Here is a 26841-nt window from a genome sequence, read left to right as displayed (position 1 = left end):
TGTAAATGAAGTTTGATGCTACTGATGTAACTGACTACATTTAAACAGGCTGAATACCTTTTAGGCAGTTGCTCTAATAATATCCTCACAGAGCCTCCACTCAAAATGTCAACCCTAGACACAAACTGGCAAAATAAAGGGGAAGAAGACCATTATACCACTGCGCAGCTTTCAAAAGCTATCAGTCCATAACTGCAGCCTGAATGGAGTCTGACAGCAGAGGTGACAGGGACATTTCATTTGGCTTGCGACACTCCAATGAGGTTTGACGGAGGCTAATGTAACATTAAGCAGGTCTGTGTTTGGTTGCCAGCCTGGTATTACAGAGGTTTTGCACTTAACTTGAAACAGCCACTAACAGAAAGGGAAACAACAACAGGGTGTTGTTTCTGTGTTAGAGGTGATTTCCAGTGCAATCATGTGTGAATAATATTAAGCCGAAAACATGGTAGAGCTCAGGTAACGTAGTTTGTTTTTACTTGGTGTATGGGTCTAAAGGGGAGAAAATGGTGACAGATCAACCGTAAAAAAAGCACAAAAACAGAACAGAGATTAAAGAGAGAGCAGAAGGAAGCATGGCTGCAGGTTATCTGGGCTTACCAGAATCTACAGCAGGTGTTTCCTCTCTTTTCTTTCTTTTTTTTTTTTGTATCCCCCCGCTCACTTGCCTCTAACCCACCTTCTACATCACTGCTTTCTCAGTCACCTGCTTATACTGTGTATAGCTGGACTAGGTCACTGGGTGGGCATTCTCTCACCACAGACCTGCTGAGTGTTGGAGAACTGGAGCAGGCCTCTTCATGCTGGACGAAGGGAGGATGGGATGGTGCACTGATACTTTAAGTGGGTAGCATAGGGTGCATTAGGTGCATGTGTTTGTGGACATTTTGTAGACTTTTTCAGGACTTTTTGTTAGGTTAATCATCTAATACAGTGATTCCCAACCAGGGTTAGGGGTACCTCCAGGGTTGCTTCTGCTGTTGCCAGGGGTACGTAGAAAGATTGCGTAGCTCAAAAAATAGAGAATATAATTTGATTGGAAGAACATATCCACATATTAACATGAAGTCAACTGTAACACCTGAACACTACATGTTGCAGTTATGTAACTACTAAGCCAGCGAGCACAAAAGTTTAGCTCAAAATAATGAATAAATGGTAGAAATAACTTGTTGAAAGTAATGACTAAACAGGTTGAATGTTAAGCTATCCACTTTTACATAAGGAATAGTGTTATACATTTAGAACATACATTGTGAATCGATGAAGGGGTACACAAGTTTATCAGACAGGGCTATGGGGGTACCTCAGACCAAAAAGGTTGGGAACCACAGGTCTAATAGGTCGTAATGGCTTTATGGGATAGATATGCAGCCAAGGTGATGTGACCACTAGTGTTGGTCATCATTTTGATTGTAACAATTCTGATTCCAATTCCGAATTCTTCCTTTTGATTCCGGTTCTTAATGATTCTCGATTCCTTGAGGGGTGGAGTTGAAACGGTTCACGTGCTTATTTCACAGATAAGAGAAACATTTTATTTTGATTTAGAGGTGATTTACAGTTCTACCAGGCTTTTACAAGGTAACATAAAGCCCCACTTTACAGCGCCGCTTACTGTGCTCCATGGCTGCAACACAACAAGCGCCTGGAAGTACGGTGGTCGTTACGGAAACCAAAACTTGGTTACTTGTGTTACATTTGGAACTGATGATCGGATTCAAAACCATTCCAATGAAAAAAACTATTCCATTGGAATCCTAATTTTTTAGTTGGAACCGGTTCTCAATGCCCAATCCTAGTGACCACCTATAAGGATTGAAAGCCCTCTACATGCCAAGCATGCCTTTTAACGGCTTAACATACAGAACACACACACACACACACACACACACACACACACACACACACTCTTCACTCTCACTTAGGTGTACCACTGTTATTACCTTTGATGGGGCTGTCTCACCTCCAACATAAACATGGGTTGGGAGACAAGGGTATACTTGGTGGCCGGGGCATTGCTGTGGATTGCGTGTGTGGTATGATCACACCCTCCGGTCCCTACCAGCCCACTGACCTTATTTAGAAGAGCTGAGAGGCGCCAGATGCAGCAACTCTCCGAGGACGCCCAGTGTAACAGAATGTGTGTGGCTCATCACCATGCTCATTAGCGACACTATGATTGGTACACAGAACAGCCTGTGACTTCACCTCAGTAGAAATACAGCCTATTATCTGGGTGTCATTGAGGCACAGCAGCACTATCAGGACTAACCCTGAGTAATAAAGGTTTTGGTCTTTTTTTTTTTGAAAAGCATTCCACCATCTCTGAGGTGCAGTTAAGTCCTTTTCTTGCTTTTCTTAACCCTCATTAGCAACCACTGACTTCCTTTACACTTGAAAGTGTCATCATGCTTATTAAAAGAACAATAGCCCCCATTAGCAATAGTGTTATCATGGAAAGTGCTCATCAGATGGGAGATGAGTGACCTGCGGAGGCCCATTAGCTCACGTGCTAAAACCTTGATCAGCGAGGAAGGAAGACAAGAGCCCATTGTCTTCTAGCTCACCTCTGAAATGATTCCTACTAAGAGCTCTGCTCCACAGGTTGTCAAAGTGCTTTGATGGGATAATCTTAACCGATTGTCTGTTAGCAGTGTATTGTTATTTGCCTAGTAGAACATCTGACTATCAATGGAGCATTTTACATCTCTAGTAGCTGTGGCACACAGAAATACAGAACTGCATCAAAAGTGACTGATTCTCAGGACTACTATTTTTACCTCAAGTCCATGCCAGTGCTTCTGCTTTTTTACCCTCCCAGCCTAACTTAGAAAAATGAGTAAGAGTCACTGGATGTCATTTGGGGAGTTTTTGAAGCTGAATGTTGTTGCTGTGTATCTAGGGAGTAACTGTCTTAAGACATGTCTGGTCCTAGATGTGACTGTCTTCTGGTAGGGTTGGCTGACACTTGTGGTGGAGGGACTTGGCATTAGCTGTCAGGAAACAGTCTCTTGGGACCCCTAGTGCCCTCTCTAGCTAACTGACTGTGTGAAGGGATACAGCTATGTGTCCACAGCTCTATCTGTTAACTACTGGAACCAAACAGCCTTTTGCCTGACCTAAATTGGCTGAGCAAGTTTGAGGCAGCCTGCGAACAAACCAACCATGAAAAAAATCTCCAATTCTTTTGTTTTGTTATAGGCACTTGAGTTGACCTTCCTGACTCTGTGGGAGGAAGCCTATTTTAACTAAACCAGCAGCGTTTACCCCAGTGCTGAATGAGGCACCTCACCTTAAGACGGCATACTTGAGGTTTTGAATGGCACGGCTTTGTTTTACTTTGGTTCGAGCTTGTTTTTTGTTTTGTTTTTTGTAGTGGTTGGCTTCCCTGAGAAAATGGCATTGTAGAGCCGCAAGGGCAGACTCTGTGACGACAGGGTCTGTACTCTTTAAGGATGCCTGTGGTAGTTTCACCGCTGCCTGCCTGGCCCTGAGCTCTGAATGAGATAAGTGGCGTACCTCAATGAGGGAGCCTGTACCAAGGCTAAATATAGAGAGAGAAGATAGGTAGAAGGGCAGACAAATAGTGGCTGCTGCCTATGATGAGTCAATATGTCCAATCACAACTAGAACAACTAGAGCAGACCTCAGAATACGTCAGTCAGCTGGCTGAAATTAGTAGCAGGGAGCGCACACCCTTTGATCTGTCTCTTTAAGACACAGAAAAGTGTTTTGGTTGGACATTCCAGACATACCTCCTACACATTATGGTATGGGGCTCTTGGCCTGCACGTAAGACGTATAGGTTTACAAAGGTAATGAATCAAGACAAAGCTCACTTCAGATGGTAATGTGTTTGTTCACAGGATATATATGTTTCTCTGTGTCCTCATCTAAAGCTCAGTTATTAAGCCAGTCACTCACACCTTGAGGGCCTCAGAGCACAGATAGCTCACTCCTACAGAGGTTGAGATACTGCCATTCCTATCTGGCACGCCTTAGTGTGAAAGTACAAACCAAGCCATCTGCTGTTGTACAAACATGACTCCACTGTGATTTTAAGTTCCTAATGTCTCTTATTCATCACTCAGGTCAGGATCAAATAGCATGGGCCTAAAATAAGTGCCAGCGAGTTTACATAATTACAGGACAGAATCCACAAAATGAACCTGTGTCAAGGGACACATGGCGCTTGATGTTCTGTGCTGACAGATCAGTGATAACATGTCTGCCAAGGTGATCCCCTCCAATGGGGTAACGTTGGGCCTGCTTTGGGAGTAAACCCGCCCAATCGCCCATTCCTTTGCCAGTAATTGATACAGCCTGGCAGGTGTCATAACAACACAGCCCTCTCTCCAGCAGGCATATTTAAGTGTGGCTGACATGGACTGTCTGGCACTGTCTTTCAATAGACTCTGGGAAAGAGGGTGACGAGTGATGGTTAGGTGGTGAAATTCAAGCAACATTGGCTTCAGTCATTTACTCCAGCCTTGGTCAGCTACAGCACATATCTGTAGCATGTTAAAAAGATGTGTAGGTGAAGAGTAAATAACATACTGAAGGCTTTCGTTTCATATCAGTTTGTCTGCTACCATCAATAACAGTTGGAATTGGGACCAGGATGCATCAGGTCTTCCGAGGTAAAGGCCTGGCTTATCATGTGATGTGGATAATGTTTTTCATTTTATGTTGAGGCTGTTGGGCTTGCGTTGCTTTTGCCCTATTACCCAGATACATAGTGGGAGGGTTTTGTAAAGGTGTGGCCTATGGCCAGGGGTTACAGACTAACTTAAAGCCCAAACCATGGTTACAGACTATTATTTTCTTAGGTGTTCAACACACTGCATCCTATGGAGGAAAGCAAACTTTAAAAAGTAAGCGCTTCACCTCCTCCACCTACCAATGCTTTCTCTCTCAGCTGCGTAGGAGTTGTCCTCCTGTTGTGTGCTAGCATGTTAGCGCTAATGAGGCCAGCTGTCCAAACGCTCAGCCGGTCAAGCCAGAAGGGACTGCAGCCTTTGTTGATGCTAGGTGTTACATCTCCTGTTGGAACACACATTTTTGTTTCAACACCGCCAACCATTTGGCACAGCAAGACCGTCTCCGTTCACCCCCCCCCACCGCCAACACCACTCGTCCTCCTTTACTCCTTCTCTCACCCCCTTTGCTGTACTTTGCAGCTCCCACTTTTATTGTCCCGTCTGCACACACCAGCACATTGATTTTCTCTCTACAGCTTTATATTTGATCATTTTCTCTTGACACTGCCGGCGGAGAGTGTTGCCTTTGTAATCGCTGACCTCAGCTCCACACCTGAGTGGCTGTGGCCCTAAACAGCCTCTCAGACTCGTCCCAAATCACCTCCTGTTTCAGAATGAAGTGCTGCACCCTGTTTGGGCTGCTGAACGGACAATACATCACCTGGCAGTGTCTCTCTGACAGAAAAGAGAGGTAGGGATAGGGAGAGAGAGTTGGTGTAAGGCAGACAAGGGAGAGGGGAGAAAGGAACAAGCACAGACTAGTTTATACACTCTCTCAATGCCATATAAATCCAATTAATTATTAGTTTATTTGAATGGGAGTGTTCCCAGGGCTTCAATTGTCATATATTAGCAATCCAGGTACAAAGGATGTGCGTCACCTCTGAATGTATCTTTTGAAAACTACAATATGGTGGCGGTCACATCATATTAAAGGGGAAAAAAGATTATATTGTGGAGTGAGGAATAGAGTGAAGAGAGGTTGAGAATTAAATAGCTCTTCTGATGAACCCTGGTAGGATTTCGCAGCTGTGGCACAGCGGTGTTGACCCCGCAAACAACTCGCCAAATAACAGCACTTCTCCCTCCTCCACCACCTTTCATCGCTCCGCCCCCTCACCTCCTTCATCCCGCCTCCCCCTCAGCCTGAACCCTGCACGTCTACCGAGTGTGCGTGAATACCACCCGGTTTGTAATGACCTGCACAATGCGGAGAGAAAGGGAGAGACCTCACCAAAACAATTCTCATTGATTGAAACGGAGGATCATGGTTCTCCCAGGAACGCCTCCTCCCGACATTAGCAGCCACTTCAGAAAGAGGTGGGCGAGCAGGGTTGGGGGTGAGTGAAGATAGAAAGAAAAAAAAAGTTCAGGTGCTTTGTACTGGCAGTGCATATTCAGCGAGTGAATGCATGTGGTGTGTGTGTGTGTATGTATGTGCAAGCGCTATGTGCAGTGTGTATGATGTGAGATAAAGTAGCTGGAGAGGTAGTTTCAGTGCTGCAGCCCGGGCCCTCTGCTGACTGGGCTGCTCTCACTGGAGAATTGATTTGGCCTCCAAGAGGATCTGTAGCTCTCTCAGTGGAGCATAAGGGATGGAATGAGAGTGGGTGGAAGTAACACAGGTGGAATTGAGAGATGGAGGAACGAGGTGGAAATGAAAAGAAGACACAGGAACACACTCTCTCACACACACACACACACACACACACACACACACACACACACACACTCACACACACACACACACACACACACTCACACACATCTGAGGCAGACAGTCGGTCAGGAAAATTTACTCCCCGTAATAACCCTCTCTGTAGGCTGGCTGTCTCTGTGTCTCCTGGCTCCTTCAGCCCATAACACAACCGTCCAGGTCACACTGACTCCCACACAGCACACATACACACACACACACACACACACCACTTCAGCCTGTAATCTAATGATCTCAAACACTGGTACTGTATGTGTGTCTGCAACTTACTAAGTGTGATTTTTCTGTTTCTCGGCAACACAGAGCCTCTTGTTACAGTTTGTTTTCACTGAGGATTTATATCTTTCTTACATTTTCAATTGCATACATGGACCAAAAATCAGCACTTAAAGTATTTTTTAATAGCCTTTCATTCACTCTGATGTTAGTGCCCAAGCTGTTTTATCCTCTCCTGCTTTAACAACCCAATTTGCCCATGGGGATCATTTAAATCTCATCTATTGAAGTTAGGCTGTTTAAGTGGTGTTTCCAGCTCCTTACCACCTCCTCCTTCATCCATTCCCTTTAATAGTTTTGACATTTAAGTGACATAGGACATATATTTAACCTCTCCGACTCATGGCCTTTCGCATTCAGTGCTCATTTTCAAGAAGAACATACAGTCCACCTCCCGTTATCTTTATCAAGGATAAAAATGACTAAATGTGTGTAAGCTGTTCACTCTCCTTTAAAGACTACTTAAAAAAAAGACAGACCTAATCTGACCAGTCATTTTAACCTCTGTCCTCCATGTCTCCTTGCACAGTGACTAACTACAATAATGTGGTGGAGGCCGGCTCAGACTCGGATGACGAGGACAAGCTGCACATCGTGGAGGAGGAAGGCAGCCTGGCCGACTGCGACAGCACCCTGCCAGACGACGAGCACCCCAGGGAGCGCTGCTGGGACGGGGGTGAGATCAGACGCGCACTCAAAGGACGTATTATTATTATTATCACACAGCTAGGGCTGGGTACTTCAATACCTTTTAGGCACCAACTGAATTGCCTCTAAAGTATCGACTATCGAAAAATGCCTCGTCATTCAATACCTAAGGAGTAAATCTCATCAGAGTCAGTGAGCCAATGAGCACGCAGCATGCTTCTAACAAGATCTGTCAATCTGTCTGTGATTGGCTGTCTACCATTACACGTCGTAGACGCACGCAGGAAAATCTCTACGTTACACAGAGACGGGTCTCACGTAGTCGGAGCTGTAAAATACATAAAAAGATTTGTGCCGTAATGTTGTCATTTCTTTGTTTTATAAAATTGGTATTGAAAAAAGTATCGTTTAGGAACCGGTATCAAAGTCACGGTATCGGTATCGACATTTTTTGAATGATACCCAGCCCTAAACACAGCTGCAGTGAACCATGCAAATACATACCTATTCTTCCTACCCACCAATTACTCAATGTTCTGTGACTTGTGTTCCACTTTTCGGCATTGTGAAAAAGTTCAGCCAGTGCTCATTTCATCTTATTTTCTGCTTTAACATGATGCCAGTGGGGGATAACAGCACTTAATTAACTATTTGCCAGACTTGTCTTTAGACAAGTGCCAGTTTATTGAGACAAGGCACAGTAAGGTTTCATGCCACTAGTATCATCTATATTACACTGACACATTTTTCCGTATCAGAACAAATTACGTCTTAAGATGTATATTTTCATAGTCTCCTTTCACTGTCAGTCTTGCCATTGTTAGGCTGGCAAGTGTCTTTAAACGTGATAATTATTCCTATCTGCTCAGGATAAGAGCGTTACTTTTAAAATGCCTCCAGCACATGAATGCAAACATCATGCAGCCTCTTTATGTATTGTTGTGACATTAATTGTTCGACTGGTGCTGTCTCATTTTGGCCACAGCTGACGTGAGGCAGGCTAAGTTAAGAAATGCCTCGCTGACGTCTGTGCACAGTTAAGTACCAGGCTTTTGTCTCATTGTGAAACACAGAGTGTAAGGAAACAGGTACTACAGGTGGTGGGTTTTCAACTAAGGCAGGAAGCACGATATTAAACAAAGACAATGCCAACAGAGGGAGAGACCTTCAACTACAGAAAATAGCCTCGCAACCAAAGCACCAGTGGAGAGTTTTATGTCACTGGTGGGCATTTGAGGGGCAGCCGTGAACTTCTTTTTACCTCAAACCATGTGGAAGTGACATCAGAGGCGGCTCACCACCACAGGAAGGGCTGACGTTGCACCCCTCCCCCCTCCAAAACAACAATTGCAGGTGCTGAAGGATGTTGGTGTTTCAACCTGGGCCCAAGGCCTCTGCGCTGCTCTCCTGACCTCATGCTGCACGTGCATATAAATCTGTGTGTGTGTGTGTGTGTGTGTGTGTGTGTGTGTGTGTGTGTGTGTGTGTGTGTGTGACACTGTTAGTTTCGGACCTGTGCCAAGTACAGTATGTGCAACACTGTGACAGGCCCATATGAAATGTAATTAGATATTCAGCCGCAAGAATATTTATTTTAGGGTGTTGCTCTTTGCAGATTTTGGCTGGATTTTTCATGGGTGAGGGATGTGTGAGACCGAGGTGGTGGTGGTGGTGGTGGTGGTGGTGGTGGGGGGGGGGGGCTTAAATTTAGCAAGAGGTCAAGTTAGCACATGCGAAAATGTCCAGCGACCTATCACTTTCAGTTAAGGGAGGGATTTTTTTTGTTGAAATTCCTCTCAAATGAGTTTCAGTTCAGTCAGTTTCAGTTGCACGGTTTTGGTTGCACATACGTGTACACACTGCAACCACAGGTCTAACCACCTATTCCCCAGACGATGCTGTCATTTTCATCACTGCTCTCCAGCTGTACCTCCTTGCATAAAGGGAAAGTTGGAGGAAGAATAATGTCATTGGTTTTGGCCAGGGCTCGTGAACATTAAACACTTCAAAAGCATGAGTTACACTGAAACAGCTCAGTGAGCTGGCTGCGCTCCGCAGTTATGCCTGATCAGCCATATTTTCTTTTGACTTCACTCATGAGTGCTCACACACACACACACACACACACCTCTCTTTCTTGCTCTCTCACTGTCTCTAACCCTCATATCACACATCAAGCAACATCTTTGCTGTCACTTTAAGTCGGACTGATGAAACATGGGGAAGGCCACAGTCCTTTAAACCAACACTTCTCTCATCTCTCTCATGCCTTCATCCCTCCGTCTGTTGGTTTCACTCCTGAGAACAGAGAAGTCTCTGGTGCAGCCTTGAAAAGTGACCACTACCCACTAATCTTCTCCTCGGCGTAGCCAAGTTTGCTTCAAATTAAAACCTTGACACCCTAGCTCCTGAGACGGCCGTGCTTCAAAACCAAAAAGGTGGTTTTTCAGTGCTTTGCCATCTTTCCTTTCCTTTCCTCCCCTCCTTTTCTTTTTTTAACACTCCCGTTCTCTCTCACTGTTTCTCTTGTTCTGCATCATTCCTCTTGATTATATGGTATCACGGGCACCCTGCTCGCTGTCATTACTCATTCACTCCTAAATGATTATGTAGTGGCGGAGCAGCCCAATGTCTGTGTAAACTACAGCCTGTTTTCCTCTAAGAACAGGCTGACTAATTCCGGAGGACAGAAAGGTAGAGAGAGCGTTGACCTGGGAGGGCTTCTCCTTCACATTTGATGAGTTGAAGAGCATGATTACATGCAGGGTGGACCTGGAGAGCTTTGATATCATGAGGCTGCAATGGCACTAAATGACAGCAAAAGACTGGGTTTAACTGCATGGAAATATAGCCTAAGATTGTTAGTGGAGTGCTGTACTGCATTATTCCAACCAGCAGTGAAGTTGCTAGGCTCTCACGCACAATGACACTAACTACTATTTCCTCACTGTTGGCCTGACATGCAGTGATGATATTTGATGTTCCTAAGAATCGGTCTCATATCCATTTAGATCATTTGTGCAACAGGGACACACAGCAACACCTACATTCCTGTGTGCCTTATGTCACCATGTGAGGTTAAAACTGAGCCACCCTTCTGGACAGGAAAGGAAGAATCTCCAGAGGAAGATTGTCCAGTGGAGACACACAACACAAATACTTGATAACACTAAGCCAAGGATAAGCAAATCATGCTAGATTTGGAAATACCTCACATGTATTCTCCGACTTCCCTCCTGTTGATGGGAGATAACGCACATCATCTTCACTAATGACTGTGGAATATTTGAGCTGTTTGTGCAAATCCTTATCGCTGATGTCTCTCCCATCCAAGATAGAACCTACAAACGGGTCTGGATGCACAACCACAGGAAACGGTGGGGGCAAAGGTCAGCTAGGGCAGGAAATGCATCATGGGATACCGTTGTATCATGTTGCAGAGATGTGGGAAGAGAAGGATGAGAAAGGAGCGAGGGAAAGAGAGGAGGAGAAAGTGGGCGGTCCGGTAATGTTGTTCTTAGACGTACTACAGTTAGGTTACACTGTAAAATAAAGAAAGAAAAAAATACTTTTTTTTTTTTTTACATCAGAGCTGCAACAGAATGTCCTGCTCCAACCTCACGGGGCCTTCGTTCTGGGGTTTTTGAACTGATTTTCCACTTGTGCAGTGGTGCATTCACATCCCTGCGTCAGCACATAAATGGCCTGTGTGATGTTTCATGTCAGGGGAGCAGCCTGATAACACGGAGCCGCCTCAGCGAGGCTGTGAACCCTTCTGACCTCGCTCTGTACTTAACAAAGAGCCGAGACACACACACACACACACACACACACACACACACACACAAGGAGTGAAAACAACCGCTTGTCATACCTTTGCACCACAGACCCCCAGCTGGGACTCTACTTCACACACATGCTCAACATTTAGTAGCCTAGAGGTGTGTTTGAGTGTTTGGATGCTGCCTTTGAGCAGTGGATGGGAGCTGAACACAGATCAGCACTTCCCCACATGCAACAGTGTTTGACAACGTCTTGTCAACAGCCAACAGAACTGTGAAAAATATAAGACAACTTATTAAAGGTGTAATATGTAGTGAGTATCGCTTACTGTGTGTAAACACAGAGAAGGAGAGAGAGAGAGAGTGTGAGAGAGAGGGCAGGAGCAGAAGTCGAGCGAGCTAGAGAGTGAATTAAGAGAGTGAGTTATTGCTGGGGGTTATACACCCACGTGGGGCCCAAAGGCTCTTTACTGACGCCCATAAACGTCCCACACACCGCAAAATAAGAAGAAACGAGAAAATGTAGGCAGAGGGCAGGGGTCTCTGCTAGTCTCGCATTGCCAGTCCTTTCTCCACAATGCTGCAAAGGAGGGTCTGGCTAGTCTACATAGCATTCTGGGATGGGAGAAAAACGTGCTCTGGTTTATTGGCATTTCTTTAAACCAATCACAATCGTCTTGGGCAGTGCTAAGCAACGGACAGAGCCCCAGTGCCGCTGCAAAATAGCCTCGGGAAGGAACTTGTTCTGGTGGAACATGTGTACGTTCTAAGGTTGTTTTAGTCATGCAACAGAAAACTCAGATTGGACAGATAGTCTAGCTAGCTGTCTGGATTTACCCTGCAGAGATCTGAGGAGCAGTTAACCATAGTCCTCACAAATCCACCAGAGGTTAGAACGCCAACACAGAGACAGAGGAAGGGGACGCACATCAGGCTGAAAAGGACATCCGGCGGATTTTTCAGCGGCACCTGAACAATCACAGAAGTGGAACGTCCTGGATATAGACTAGGTCTCTGCACATACAGACACACTTCTCGTGGGACATAAGTGATGATTGAGAGGGATTGCTTTTGCATTAGTCTACACATTGTTTTTTAGTAAAATACCAGAAATTATATCTTTAAAAAAGAATGGTAAGCGTATTTCCCAAAATGTCAAACTATTTCTTTAAGTTGGTCTTTAAACTTGTCTGGGGGGTGTTGTTGGTCATTGGAGAAAAGCTGTGTGATATGTGGGGGTGAGCATCCCCCAGTGTGTTCCAGACCCTCCACTGTATGATGAGAATCCCACAATTCCACTTTCTCAGCACCTGCTGTTGGCCTTCTGCTTTACATACACGTTCACCAACACACAGCTTTTTCTCTGTATCATTTATTATCTCTGGGTTTTCTTCGAATGGTCTTTAATAACCCTAGCAACAAATGACTGTTTCATGGCTTTTGTTAAGGTGCACCAGAGGAAGCCAGAGCAGGGCTTTATGTAAGAGCACTGGTATTCACAGTGCGTCGGTGAGTCATGAAGAGCTACACCTGTTCCCATCTCCTAGGAGAACACAGCTGGTCCCGTCTTTCAACGCACACACACACACACACACACACACACACACACACACACACAAAACACAAAACACAAAACACAATTCTCAAATCTCCTCTAAGCTGGAGGAGTGCTTAAATCAATCTGTAAAACATCTGCCCAGTAAACACTACCACAGTATCCACAGTGGTCTAACTTTGCTTTTAGCTGATAGCTCACCCATGTAATTATTCTCTGTAATGATACACATAGGCACACTAACATATCCATAGAGGAATAATGCTTGGTTTAATAGCCAACACACTATACTTGGTTCCGGTATCCACTTCAGGAAGCTCTGGAAGAGCAGAGACAGAAAGAGGGAAGGAAGATCTGTGCATCCTAAACGCCATCGTCAAGTTACACTTCCTATGATCCGCAGCTTGGTAATTAGTGCTCGTTAGACTAGCTAGCCAGGCTCATGTGATGTGGAGTAAGAGCACGCTCGGCTCCCACATGCAGGCTCTCATTTGCTGGGATATTAAACACAGTAAAAAGGCCGAGCCTCTCCAGAGAGCAGAGCGTGGTGTGTGTGTTAGCATGTGTGCATGCTGCGTGATATCTATCCGCCGCAATACATCAGGACAAGATACATCACCTAATTATCAGTCCCAGTCTCAACAAGTACCTTACCTAACACTGTGAATAGATGCTTGCCATTCAGTTCTTACAAAGAGCTTGATGCTCATACAGTAGCCTGTGGCCTTTGATGCTAATTAGTTTTCTCATTCTATTGTGAACAGCATTCAGGATGTTTTTTGTTTTTTTTTTCTGGCGTCATGTGCCTCATTCCAGGCTGGGGAACATGCCATGATCAAGAGCTTGGACTGTAAGATCCAGTTCAGCTATAATGACACTCGCTGTGACATTAATGGATTATCACATTTCATATACAAAGGTTAAGGTTTCATATGTACAGCCTACGTCGATAGAAAAACATGTACGTCTTGAAATAATGGGGCAATCGATAATGCCTGTTTTTGCAGGCATGACTCTAATCAGTGTGTGTTTGTCCCTTCACAGTCAAGGAGGATTGTGTGTCAGACGCTGAGGATGATGTGAGCACAGACGCCCTAGTGGAGGAGATGCTCCAGCAAGGAGACACGGCCGTCATCTACCCAGAAGCCCCAGAGGATGAGCCCCAACGTCAGGGCACCCCTGACGCCAGCGTCCATGATGAGAATGGTACAAGACATCACCACACAGCATTCACAAGTCTATTCATGTTATAAAAAAACACTATCAAAGCACTCATCATTGTTGTGTACGCATCCCTTTTCAGAATTACTATTATGTGCTTTATGCATTGACTGCTTTAAATGTCATTCATATCTCTATTAGTAGTGCACACAAGCAAGGTGTAGTGTCCCTAAATCACGCATGCATGCATGCACACATACACACACACACACACACGCACCACTATTTCCACCCGAGAGCTCATAGTCACTGAGCTCTCACACTATTACTGCACCTACCCAGTAATTACTTGCCCCCTGGGGATGGCTCTACCTGCTCCCTGTCTCACCTTAGGTGTTAACTCCACCCCATTAACGCCACTCTCCGACATCATTACACACACCGCTATTTGTTAAGTGCAGCACACTGGGGCCTTTATTGCTCCCAGGCTTTTGGCTTTTACCTGCTACCACAGAGGGGAAAAACATGAGGGAGGAGGGGAGGGCCGGGGGGAGAGGGGAGGATGAGAAACAGCAACACCTGAGTAAATTTGTCACGTCCGTGCGAGCCCTGACTCACGGCTACCTGGGCGATAATGTGTGTGCATTCCCATCCCGAGGCCCTCACCTGTCCCGCAGGGGAACTTAATACATCACCTGTTAACAAAGTAATGCTTTACCTGTGTGGGAGCCAGGCATCTGAGACCCTCTGTTAACCAGCTTGGAGCTCGGCAGGCGGCTGTTGTTCCTTAACATGCGTGGGTGTTTTTGAAACGCTCCAAATGCACAATAGGCAATCAAATGATGGAATTTGAGGCATGTGAAAGCTATAATTGCTGGGCAAGAAGTACAAAAGCAAAACATGAATTCCAGTCCTGCAACCCAGCATGCTATTTTTTTACAAGGACAGGAAGGCGTTACTGTGGATCACTAATCAGCGATTATCCATTTGGTCACCTGGGTGCTGTTTACCTGTGGGGGAGGATCTCTCAGTGATTGGTGACCTAACAGAGGAGTGTTACTGTGGCATCAAAGAACCCTCCCTATTGACCCCCTCCCCTCTCTTCTCCTCCCCCCCCTTCACTCTCATATATGTCAGTACAACACTCTCCTCTTGTGTTTTTTTCTTCACCCAGGAACTCCTGATTCCTTCTCTCAGCTACTCACCTGCCCGTACTGCGCACGTGGCTACAAGCGTTACAGCTCCCTGAAAGAGCACATCAAGTACCGGCACGAGAAGACCGAAGAGAGCTTCAACTGCCCCGAGTGCAGCTACAGCTTCGCATACCGCGCTCAACTGGAGAGGCATATGACGGTCCACAAGGGCGGAAGGGATCAGGTAAAAACTGACTGACAAACTGGTCAGGACTGGATACTGATCAAACACCTTCACCAGTTAAACTGACAAATCTCCTCTTCTGGTATCTTCTAATTCTCTAAGGATTTGAATATTTCTATCTGCTCTTCTGAGTTGTAAGTTGAAATGCAGTTTTTAGCTAACTTAAATACTTAATGCAGCCAGATGATTTGTAAATCCTTGAATCCTCTTTTAAGAGCATACTACACAGTCTGGTACTATAATAATACATTCTACTGGTTTCAGTAGCATACTACTTGTGTAGTGCTGTAGTAATTATACACCATGACAAAGTGATTCTAAATGATGCAAACCTACATGGAGGCTTAGTCCCGTTTCTTTAGCAGCTCGCTTCCAAACATTATAAATAAGAACTTTGCCCTCGATTGATTAATGACATTGTGACATGAATTAGTAGCAGTTCAAAGGTTGTGTTTTCATTGTGTATCTCACTGAATGTCCCCTCTCCCCTCGTCTGACAGAGACACATCACACAGTCGGGAGGCAATCGTAAATTCAAGTGCACTGAATGTGGCAAAGCATTTAAATACAAGCACCATCTGAAGGAGCACCTACGCATCCACAGCGGTGAGTGGACAACCCCTGTCACCATGGCAGCATTTTGTGTGTGTATGGGTGTGTGCGTGTGTGTGTGTGTGTGTGTGTGTGTGTGTGTGTGTGCATGTGAGAAGGTCTACTGTATACGTTTTTGCCATGATTCCCTGTTGGCCTCAGATGTTTCAGTGTCCATTAAACCAATATTTGTTTTATTTATGTTTAGATTCCCTGTATTTAGATATCCTTCACTGTGTTTCGGTCCACTGTGTGCTCTTCCTTAACGTACCATAATTGTGTTTCTTTTGGCATTATGGGACAGCAATTAGAGAAGGGCAATTCCCAATGGTGCCATTACATCAGCATTTAAGCATCATTGAAATGCATTAGAGCTTTTTCCTACCGCACTGCTCATAGCCTAGTTTGCTCATTTAGCTTCATTCACTAATGGAAATCTGTTTCTCTTTCTTCCCCCCGCCCTCTATCTTTCCCTCTCTGTTATACACATTGTGGTTTTATTCAGGAGAGAAACCCTACGAGTGCTCCAACTGCAAAAAGCGCTTCTCCCACTCAGGCTCCTACAGCTCCCACATCAGCAGTAAGAAGTGCATCAGCGTCATCTCAGTTAACGGCCGACCGCGCCTAGGAAACGCCAAAACCCAGGCCCAGGGTCCATCACCAGTGTCCCCCACGCCCCCCTCAGTCCTTCGCACCCAGATTAGGGAGAAGCTGGAGCACAGCAAGCCCCTGCAAGAGCAGCTGCCACTCAATCAGATCAAGACCGAGCCTGTGGACTACGAGTACAAGCCAACGGTGATGACATCCCCATCTATGGCCGCCATGAACGGTGGGGTTTTCAGTGGAGGTGCTGCAGCTCCTCTGCAGGGCACAGTGCAGGCCGTCGTCCTGCCCACTGTGGGCCTGGTGTCACCCATCAGCATCAACCTGGCAGACCTGCAGAATGCTCTCAAAGTAGCAGTGGATGGTAACATAATTCGCCAGGTGCTGGAAAACAATGCCAAAGGCCAGGGCCAGGGGCAGGTGAACTCGGGGTTAACCACTGGAATGCTCCATCCTGGACAGCAGCAGCTCATCTCAGCCATCAGTCTGCCTATTGTGGGTCAGGATGGAAATGCAAAAATTATTATAAACTACAGTTTGGACCCCAACCAGGGCCAGCTCACGGCCCATAACCTAAAGAAAGAGCCTGAGCCAACATCACCAGGTCAGACCACCACTGACAACTTCAAGTCCCAGAAACTCCCAGAGGATCTAACCATCAGAGGCGCCAGGCCCAATGAGACTAAAGAAAAAGAGGAAAAGACCACTAAAACTTGTCTCCTGTGTGATAACTGTCCCGGCGGGCTGGAAGCACTCCATGCCCTTAAGCACTGCAAGAAGGATGGTCTCAGGCTGAACGGAGCAGGCCTGGATAAGTCTGAGTCTGCTGTCGCTGCCTTGCTGTCAGAGGGAGGACTTTGTAACCAGCCCAAGAACCTATTGTCCCTGCTCAAGGCCTACTTTGCCTTAAATGCAGAGCCCACCAAGGATGAGCTGGCTAAGATCTCTGACTCAGTCAGCCTGCCAACCCATGTGGTAAAGAAGTGGTTTGACAAAATGCAAGAGGGTCAGATATCACTGGGTGCCCCGACACCTCCATCAGAGGAAGAGGACACCTGTGAAGCTAACAGTGTCGTGTCTCTGGTCCCAGGGAAGAACATGGTCAATATGAGCCCTTCCGTGACCCAGGACAGCCCTACAGAAGCCACTCCAGCGGAGGTCAATGGCACTCACAGCTCGCCGGACCCTCCGTCGCCACTAAACCTGAAAGCTGGCAGTCCCGTCCCAGGCCAGTCTCCCCTGAGCACTGAGGGACCCCTAGACCTGTCGCTGCCAAAGCCCGCCAGAGAGGAAGCGGAGAGAGTTGTGGCTAAAGCCCGTGTTCACCCCTCCCCTTCCTCTGGCTCTACCAATGTGGATGAACCTCTAAACTTAACTTGCACAAAGAAAGAGACATCGACCCTCTCAGCCATGGGCACCAGCCCCATCGCACTGTACGCCAGCCAGCCAAGTGCCAAACCCCTCGACATTGTGACCACAATGCAATGCCTAAGGGCACTAGCCACTAACAACAAACAGACTATCCTGATCCCCCAGCTGGCTTACACCTATACCACTACAGCCAACAGCCCCGCGGGGACGGAGACGCAGGAAACCATCCACCTCAACGGAGTAAAGGTGTGCAGTCATTTACGTCCCCATATTTAGCTTCTGTGTCTTTGTTTAAAGTATAGTTTAACATTTTCTGAAATATGCTTATATGATTTCTTGCCGAGAGTTGGAGAGCGTCTCATATCTGTATGCTAAATATTAAGCTGCAGCCAGTTAGCTTAGCTTAGCACAGGCTCTGTCCAAAGTTAACACAACTTGCCTATGTTCACAGCTTTTCTTAGCTTCATTCTCTAGTTTCACTGGATCAGGTCTGACAATAAAGTTGTTCTTTATACTATAATGTTGCTGGAGTTCGGACCTCTTCAGGACAGCCACAGCAAACAGGTCTGACTCTGAAACTCTGGATTCTTTCCTGCACTGCTTGTGACTCATTTGGTTTCAGTGCCTATCCGGTAGCCATTTTGAGAAGCAAGTGGGTTGGAATCAAGTTGGCGTTTCTCTTTTTGGAGCGATCAGTCATACCCTTTAGTCCAGATCATTACTTCTTATTGTTCAAAACCACCAGAACATGATAGATAGTGTGAATCCATCCAAAATGTAATCAATAAGTCATATATAGAAATGTCAGAATTCAGCTCTTTGTAAAAATGATAGCCCCTAATAGTTCTTTATTGTGCAGACACCTAATGGGCCCGTAATGATGGATGTAGATTTCTCTGGGTGTATGAGTGATCTTCCTGGGCTGTCACCCAGAGGACATGAGGCTGCACTTTACTGCAGAGCCCCTATTGATCTGCTGGAATCTGTTTAAACGGCACACCTCTGCCTGCCTCATTGATTTATTGTTGTTGTATTATACCTTTGTGTTAAGTGGATTGGCATAGACCTGCCTTGTAAAAAAAGAGCTCTGTGTATATATCTTCTCCTTAATATTGACCCACATCCACTTTCACTGCATCAGTAGATGAGTTGAACCAGCCAAGGGACAAGCGAAAACCGTAGGTGTGCTCATACAGTGTAAGTGAACAGTATGGTTATGTTTTGGGCCGAGGAAAGGATTGCTCAAGAGAGCTATGAGTAGGAAATGACACGGCATAATTTCCTGCAATGCACACGCACAAGTTGTTTACGAGTAGTGGCACTTTTCTGAGTCATTCCATTGTCAAACATTCTGAATTCCAACCAATACATCTGTGATTTCTCATATTCTCCAGGAGGAGAAACACGACACAGGCTCAGAGGGTGTGTCCACCGTAGAGGAGCAGAACGACTCCGACTCGGGCCCTCCGAGGAAGAAGATGAAGAAGACGGATAGCGGCATGTACGCCTGCGACCTGTGCGACAAGATCTTCCAGAAGAGCAGCTCGTTGCTGAGACACAAATACGAACACACAGGTAAATACAAACTCTCATGTTTTCCCTAGGCCTATACCCAAACACGGCCAGAAGTCACAGATGGACTAAAAAACATACCCAGAACCGGAACTTGTCTCAATATCCCATGCTGTTGGGTCTTGGGAAAGATGAGTCATTGTGTGAGTGAAGGGGGGATTTTGAGCTACAGCGTAAAGAAGGGTGGACACCTCCATTCCAGCAGGTATTACTCAACATGCACAGAAGAGGTCTGAGAATTTCTTTCCACCAACTCCCCACCTCTGCACTGCCAGCTTCTCATGCGACGCCCCAAATGTTGCAAGAGGCGAGCTCTGGTAGTGATTTGGATTGCTCTAAGATGATGACTCCGTGGCCAAGTGCAGGTCAACACTCTCAGAGGCGTTTTTTTTTTCTTTATTACTCTGATACCTGGCTTGCAAACATAGTTTTCAGCTCCAAATGACCTCATCCTAGGTGAAACTAGCTGTTTCAGGCTGGATAAAGTTTCCTTGAAGGTTTGCAAGCACAAATGTTGTGATGTTGTTGTATTGTTTTGAAATGTTCTCCTTGGATACATTGATGATAGATACTGTTATGGGCCTCTCCTTACACGCAGCAATGTAGGAGGATTCACTGCGATTGCACTCAAGTGTTTTTTTTGTTTTCCCATCTATGTCCGTGCCTTTTTACTCAACGGCATTTCCATTTTCCTTTAAACAGAGGTGTTGATGCACATTTGTTTTCTCCTCCTCTGCAGGGAAACGGCCTCACGAGTGTGGCATCTGCAGCAAGGCCTTCAAACACAAACACCACTTGATCGAACACATGCGGCTCCACTCGGGGGAGAAGCCTTACCAGTGCGACAAGTGCGGCAAGCGCTTCTCCCACTCGGGCTCCTACTCCCAACACATGAACCACCGCTACTCCTACTGCAAGAAGGAGACGCAGGGCCGAGGCGAGGGCCGGGAGAGCCCTGAGGCAGACGGCGAGGCCCCAGCCGAGATGGAGGCCCTGGGCCGGGCGCAGCGGCACCTGGCCGCCGCCCAGCTGGACCTGGATGAGCGAGGGAGCAGCACCAGAGAGGACGAGGAGAGCGAGGAAGAGGAGGAGGAGGAGGACGGTGCGGTGGACATGGACGACATTCAGGTGGTGCAGATAGGGGACGAAGGAGGGGATGAGGATGAGGAGGAGGAGGAGGAGGAAGAAGAGAGGAATGGGAAGGAGATAGAGAGAGTGTTGGTGGAGGGAGGAGAGGAGGAGAAGACAGAAGTCGAGGTGGAAGAGAAAGAAGAGGAGGCTGACACAAGGCAGGAGGAGGTGCTCTGGAGCATTCGGGAAGAGGAGGAAGTCCAGATGGATACAGAAGAAGGGCGAATGGAAGAGGGGGAGGTGGGGGAGGCGACGGAGGAGAGCGGAGGCGAGACGCACGGGAACATGGTTTCTGAAGAGCAGAACCCGACGCCGCAGGAGAAAGGAGATACTGACTGAGAGAGGAATCCGACTCTTCCGTGAGACACAATCAGATTCCTCCTCTCCCCGTGCAGAGGAAGAACGCAGGAGATGATGTCTGGTCACTCTGACAGTTCGTTTCAGTTCACTACTGTGTAGAAATCCAGGTGTGCCTGAAAAAATACTAGTGACTTTTCCGCAGGAGAACGGTTTTCTCACTGCTAGAAAATAATCAATTTGTAAAGAAAAAAGATGAAGATGAACACAAATTTTAACAAACGAAGGAAATGCATTATACAGACTTTGGAAGCTAGAGCCGACACGTTTTAGATAATGTTTTATTACTAAAACACCTTGGGTCATTTCTTTTTATCAGTGTTACTAATTTTATCACTCATATTTTAACCTTTAAAAGCTGTACAGTTGGGAGATATTTCTATACCTTTTTATTGCCAATGAACAAAAAAAGTCAGTATTTTATTAAGTTGGAAGAAAAATAAGAAAAATCCTGTGCACTACAAATGGCTTGGTTTACCTATGGATTGAGCAGTTGAGTCGTGTTGTCTACCCTTCAGTATTACCGCACTAGCTATACCACGCCATCACGCTAGCATATGTTAGCATTACGTTTCTTTTTGATGTTCTTTTGATTTGGATTGGGAGCCTTAAGAAGAAAAACAATGGAGAGCGGACTGGTCTTTTCATTCATTTACTTCCTTTTAGACTTTTAGGCTCATTGTTGTCTTGTTGTTTCTTATACAAATCAGTGTTTCATAGGAATAGTTTGACATTTTGGGAAATGTACTTTGTTCTGTTTTTAAAGAGAGTTAGATGAGAAGATCGAACCCACATATCTGTCCGATAAATATACGGCTACAGCCAGCAGCCACTTAGCTTAGCTTAGCTTAGCTTAGCATGAGCACCGGAACAGGCGGAAACAGCTAGCTAAAGCTAAATCTAAAGCTGCTAATGCTAGCGGTTATTTCCTGCTGAGCTAATGCTCCAAACTTCAGTCCAGAAGTTGGCGATAATGCATGTGGGAATATTTGTGACCAGTGTTGCCAACTTGGCGACTTTCTTGCTAGATTTAGCGAGCCCTCTTAGCCACTTTATTTCTAAAAAGCAGCTAGTGACAAATTTAAAGACTAATGGTACGTGTCCATTATCAGCGTCATTTCCATGCTTACCATTCATTTCTATGGGAGCAGCGGTGCAATGCATTCTGGTAGCGTGGAGGGGGTCGAGTCGCCTGCTCTTCATTTGCATAAAGTTAAATCCTTTATATGCAGATAAGGAGCGACCAGCTCGACTCGACGTCTCTCAAAATCTGACGAAAATCTTTTAAACTGAGCGTTGTCGATCTGAAATGAAGACAGATTCAGCAACTGCACGGCCTATTCCTTTTCAGAAACACGTTTCGGTGAACTATTTTCATTAAATAAGAGATTGTATTCCAAACGAGCCGCCATTATGGTCTGTTTTGAAATCTGGGAGCAGGCAACCCCACGTGACGCGTTCGTCCAATCAGGTGCAGCCATCGGGTGTAGCCTATTTTCTTTGCCTGTCAGTGGTCAGTGAAGAAAACTGATAACTGCTGGTGGCAAGCCCACTACCATGCAATGCTGGGAAGCGGGGCAACACCTGCCGTGAAACAACGCCTATATGGACACGTACCTTTTAGACCACCAGGGAAAAAGCAAGATATATTATATTGTAATTCATTCCCGTGCATGCTGCTCAGACTAATCCCAGTCCACAGCATTTGGTCTCTCTGCCTCTCCTATTGCACGGCGCGCAGGCAGTCAGTCGACATGCAACATTGTGTGTATGCAAATGATATGTGATGATGTCAACAATATTCAAATAACGTCATCTGGCGCATCTAGCAACATTTTTTTTAAAAGAGTTGGCAACACTGTTTGTGACTTCCAGACAGAAGCTGTATTTCCACGTCTAGTATTTAGCTGCATTTTTTACCGGACAGATAGGCGAGTGGTATTAATCTTCTCATCTAATTCTCATCTAGCAAGCAAATAAGCATATTAAAAATAGATTTAAAAAATGTCGAACTATTGCTTTAAATGTTCAGAGCGAGCAGAAAGGGGATTTGGAAAACTGTCCCCTCCCTATGCCTACAAACCACTCCGAGCCATATGCAAAAAATCTAACTAAAACGAGAGAAACATGCATATCAAAAGTGCCATTGAATATTGCTGTTGAAGCTAAGCAGCTACGATCAGGTATTGCCGGGTCCCAGATCAACCAATAAGCCGGAATACTGTTGACTTTGGCTTGCCGCCACACCTGAGTCGAGTTTAGCCTACCACATATTCGTGTTTCCTAGATTTTAGAGAAGTTGCTTTTATTTCTAATCTGAGCAGCTAAAAGAATTACAATGCACATGTGTTCCAATGGATGACGATGAAGTATGATTTCTAATTGTTGTGTCCTGCCTTTGCAAAGCTTATTCAGTGCACTTGTTTAACACACCATGAAATGCTCAGATGTGTCTTCAGGTAACAAAACGTAGGCAAATATGAATCCCAGGAGTTTAATTCAACCATGTGTTTACCTGTCAGTATTATTGTTTGTCTCTTATGTTGTTTTATGTTCTGTTTCAGTGTGTGTACTGTATGTTTTCAGCAATGGCAGTATTATCCCCACCCCCCAAGGAGCTGGGTATGTCTGTTTAGTCATAGAGAACTTTTATATTTATGTGTCTTATTTTTTATATTTCTTTATGGTTATTTATTACACTATGTAGTGTACAATACTGTAGTTTGTATTAATACGATAATATATTTTAGTATGGAAAAAAAGATTCAAAGGCAAACAACTACAAGTCTGGAAAAATGAGACTCCAGCATACTGAAGTATGTTTTTCGAACAAATAAAATGATGTTTTTCCTTGGGGTAAAAAAACGCTCACCCTGCAAGCCTGAAAATTGGAACCTGTGACCTCTGTGCATCCATTCTCATGTTAGTTTTCTTTCCCCTCTCTAATACGAAGCTACTGAACTTTTGAAAACTAATCGTATGTCTAATAGCATGAGTGTGGGCTGTTTTATTGAAGGATTACCCTTAACCACACAAACTGTCCTTTTTTGCCAAGCCAAAATAATATCGACGTTTGTTCTGTTCTGTTCTGTTTTTATTTGTGCCAATTTGTTACTTTTTTTGTCAGTGCCACGCCCACTTGTATATGCCCCTCCCCCTTTAACACCCTCATCTTTTTTTATAGTGATTGTTTTTTTTTTTCTTTTTTTTTGTTCATTTTTTTATGACTCCCCATCTCACAATAAAATACATCAATTACAAGCTGCTGGGTTTGTGATGATATTCTTATAAGAGTTTTAAAATCACACAATATTAAGATGTTGCTTGTACTGCAATATTCAAGTTAATATTACCATTAATTATCCCATAAGGGACCACTGAAGAAATGTAAAAAGAAAGTGGGGGACATATAATTGAAAATTTTAGACCCTGGGCATCTTTACCGGCTCAAAAAAACCCACTTAACATTGTTTTTGTGACATCTTCTTTTGATGAACTAAAGGAATAGGCCACACAACATATAAACATGAGATGATGAAGTAAAGCCAATGCCATCAGACGAAAAAGGGTTAAAGAAAAAGTTTTCCATTTAGTTTTTTAAAAAAAAGGCTTCTTTCCTTTAAGATCAACAGTGTGCTAAATATGAAGCTACAGCCAGCAGCCAGTTAGCTTAGCTTAGCATAAAGACTGGAAGCAGGGTAAGAGACCAGGAGGTGACTGCACCCCGCCAAAAAATTAAAGAGAATGTGTAAGATAGAGTGTATTAATTAATTTTATTTAATTTTGGGCAGAGCCAGGCTAGCTGTTTCCAGTAGCTGGTTAGCTAAGCTAGTGGTGAAGCTAATCAGCTTTTTAACCAACTGCTGGCTGTAGCATCTCATTTAGCATCCAGACATGAAAGTGGTATCAATCTTCTCTTCGAAACCTGAAGAAAACAAAAAAGCTTATATCCAAAAAATATCAAGCTACTCTTTTAAACTAAACTCCAGTATATGTACTGTATATATAAATAAAGCATCAGCAAATCAGCGAAAACACATTTCAGTCCAGTCTGCCTGTTAGCAGCCCAGCCCAAGGTCAACCCTATTGATCCAGATTAGGTTTCCAGGAGGGTGGACCCTCCTTCTGCCCCCCCTCACCCCCCACCCCCTCCACCAGCATTAATTAGTAATGGAATGGACTAAAAATCCATAGTCTGTTGAGGAGATGAAAATGATACAATAGCTGGTGAACATATTTGATAGTTCTCTGACTCTCTCTCTCTGATGGTTTTTATCTTCCCAGAAGCACTGGCTCACTCTGTCTCCAAAGGAGGGGTTTTTTTGGGGGGGGGGGTTTCAGGAAAGTACTTAAGTCTTCAGAAGGGAAAACAGGTGTGAGTGGGCCAGGATTCAACCTGCCACAGCCTCTCTCTGTCCGCGGGTTGGAGTCAGTCTGTAACTACCTGAGCTTGCAGGAGAGTGTTTGTAAGTGTGTCTTGGGGGAATACAGTGTGACAGAGAGGGTTTGACTCTGTCATAATGTTGAATGGGTCCCCAGAGACACTTGGAAGAGGGGGTTGGTGGTGGAATAACGCTTTATAGGACAGCTCACACCATAACATTACTGTGTCAAACTGTTCCAACAGCATCTTGTAATTGTGCCTATTATAAATGTCTTTAACAGTGGTCACAGCAGCGCAGAGGCACCGCTCTGAAACTCCAAAAAGGTCAAAGAGTGTGTAGCCTGTGGCTGCATGTTCAGGATGCAGGGCCGTTTTACAGGCTTTCAGTCCAATCCGGGACTTAAAGCCAAGATATTGCCATATGTTCTGCTGGGCTCAGCATTTCAAAGGAAAATTGAAAAGCTATAACTGCTAAGAGGATATGGAGTGCTCTTGCCAATAATGGTGCAAAAGCCTGATGAAGTATCATGGCTGCCGGGACTCTGACACCGAGCCAAACCCAGGGGGCTGAAGCTCCCCGGGGAAATTTAGAGAAAAGCCGAGAGGAGGAGGAAAGAAAAGCCTGCTCTCAGGAAATAGCAGTCACTTAAATATCATGTTCATTTACTCAACCACTAAATAGCAGAATGTATACAGAGACATATTGTGTGTGTGTGTGTGTGTGTGTGTGTGTGTGTGTGTGTGTGTGTGTGTGTAAAGGGGCGGGTTAATATGTCACTTCATCTGACAAATTGCTGTTTCAGAGCTCACTTTTTAACCCGCTGCTCAGCATAAGCTCATACGTACACGTATATTGCTGGTCTTTATGATAGACTTGTTGAACGAACAATTACACATTCAAGGCACAATCAAAACATGACATGCTTAACATAACAGTGTTTCCCATACATAGCTTCTACTTGGGTGCACCGCCCCAAGAGTGTATAGCTGCAGCCTGGAGCCCTCCCGTCTCATGCATGGGCGTGTCCAATGGTAAATTCAGATGTTCGGAATACAAAATTGCGAATTATTTTCTAAATGAAGTCATGGTTAAGTTAGTGAGCATGATGCAATTAATTGAACGCCGTTTAAACTTAAATTAACGATAGCCATACATAGCCTATAGTTGGCAGATTTGTGGATGTTGTCTCCCTGATGTTAATGTTTGTTGTTTATTTGATAAAACCTGCGATGACTTTAAAAAAAATTTACCAACAAAATAAGTGATAATCAATCTGTATTCATATTGTGGAGCAATTCGCTCTTGAAATACAAAAAAACAAAAAATAGACAGGATTTCTAGTCCCTCCCTGTTTAGTCAGCCAGCCAATTTGAGGTATAGCTTTGTAAAGACCGTGGGATTTATCAAACTGGATAAATGCCGCCCGCACATATAAACACAAAACTGCTTTGATAGCTCCACCGTGTTGTAACTGAGACATCTGCTGAAAAAAGTAACTGTATACATTAGCATGATTGCCGTACTGTTCAGTTCAAAAACATCCAAAACACCA

The 26841-nt window shown here is 45.0% G+C and overlaps 1 protein-coding gene across 2 annotated transcripts in view; it reads left to right on the top strand.

The window, feature by feature from the left end:
* zeb1b (zinc finger E-box binding homeobox 1b) overlaps window positions 1-24165 on the top strand; it is a 58250-nt gene extending 34085 nt beyond the window's left edge. Inside the window, exons 1-8 of one of the 2 annotated variants that reach the window (XM_035998103.1) lie at window positions 6893-7184; window positions 7286-7432; window positions 13786-13947; window positions 15077-15279; window positions 15780-15885; window positions 16376-18090; window positions 19239-19419; window positions 20156-24165. In XM_035998103.1, coding sequence (XP_035853996.1) covers window positions 7175-7184; window positions 7286-7432; window positions 13786-13947; window positions 15077-15279; window positions 15780-15885; window positions 16376-18090; window positions 19239-19419; window positions 20156-20886 — 3255 coding nt within the window. In that variant the 5' untranslated portion in view covers window positions 6893-7174 and the 3' untranslated portion in view covers window positions 20887-24165. Of the gene's footprint in view, window positions 1-6892; window positions 7185-7285; window positions 7433-13785; window positions 13948-15076; window positions 15280-15779; window positions 15886-16375; window positions 18091-19238; window positions 19420-20155 lie in introns of those variants that run through there. The other variant, XM_031298260.2, reaches the window with a different exon arrangement.
* Window positions 24166-26841: the final 2676 nt, after the last annotated feature.

This window comes from Sander lucioperca, chromosome 23, assembly GCF_008315115.2.
Source record: "Sander lucioperca isolate FBNREF2018 chromosome 23, SLUC_FBN_1.2, whole genome shotgun sequence".
NCBI classification, from domain to species: Eukaryota; Metazoa; Chordata; class Actinopteri; order Perciformes; family Percidae; genus Sander; species Sander lucioperca.
Note: the sequence above shows the minus strand (reverse complement) of the source record. Positions and strands in the feature narration are given on the sequence as shown.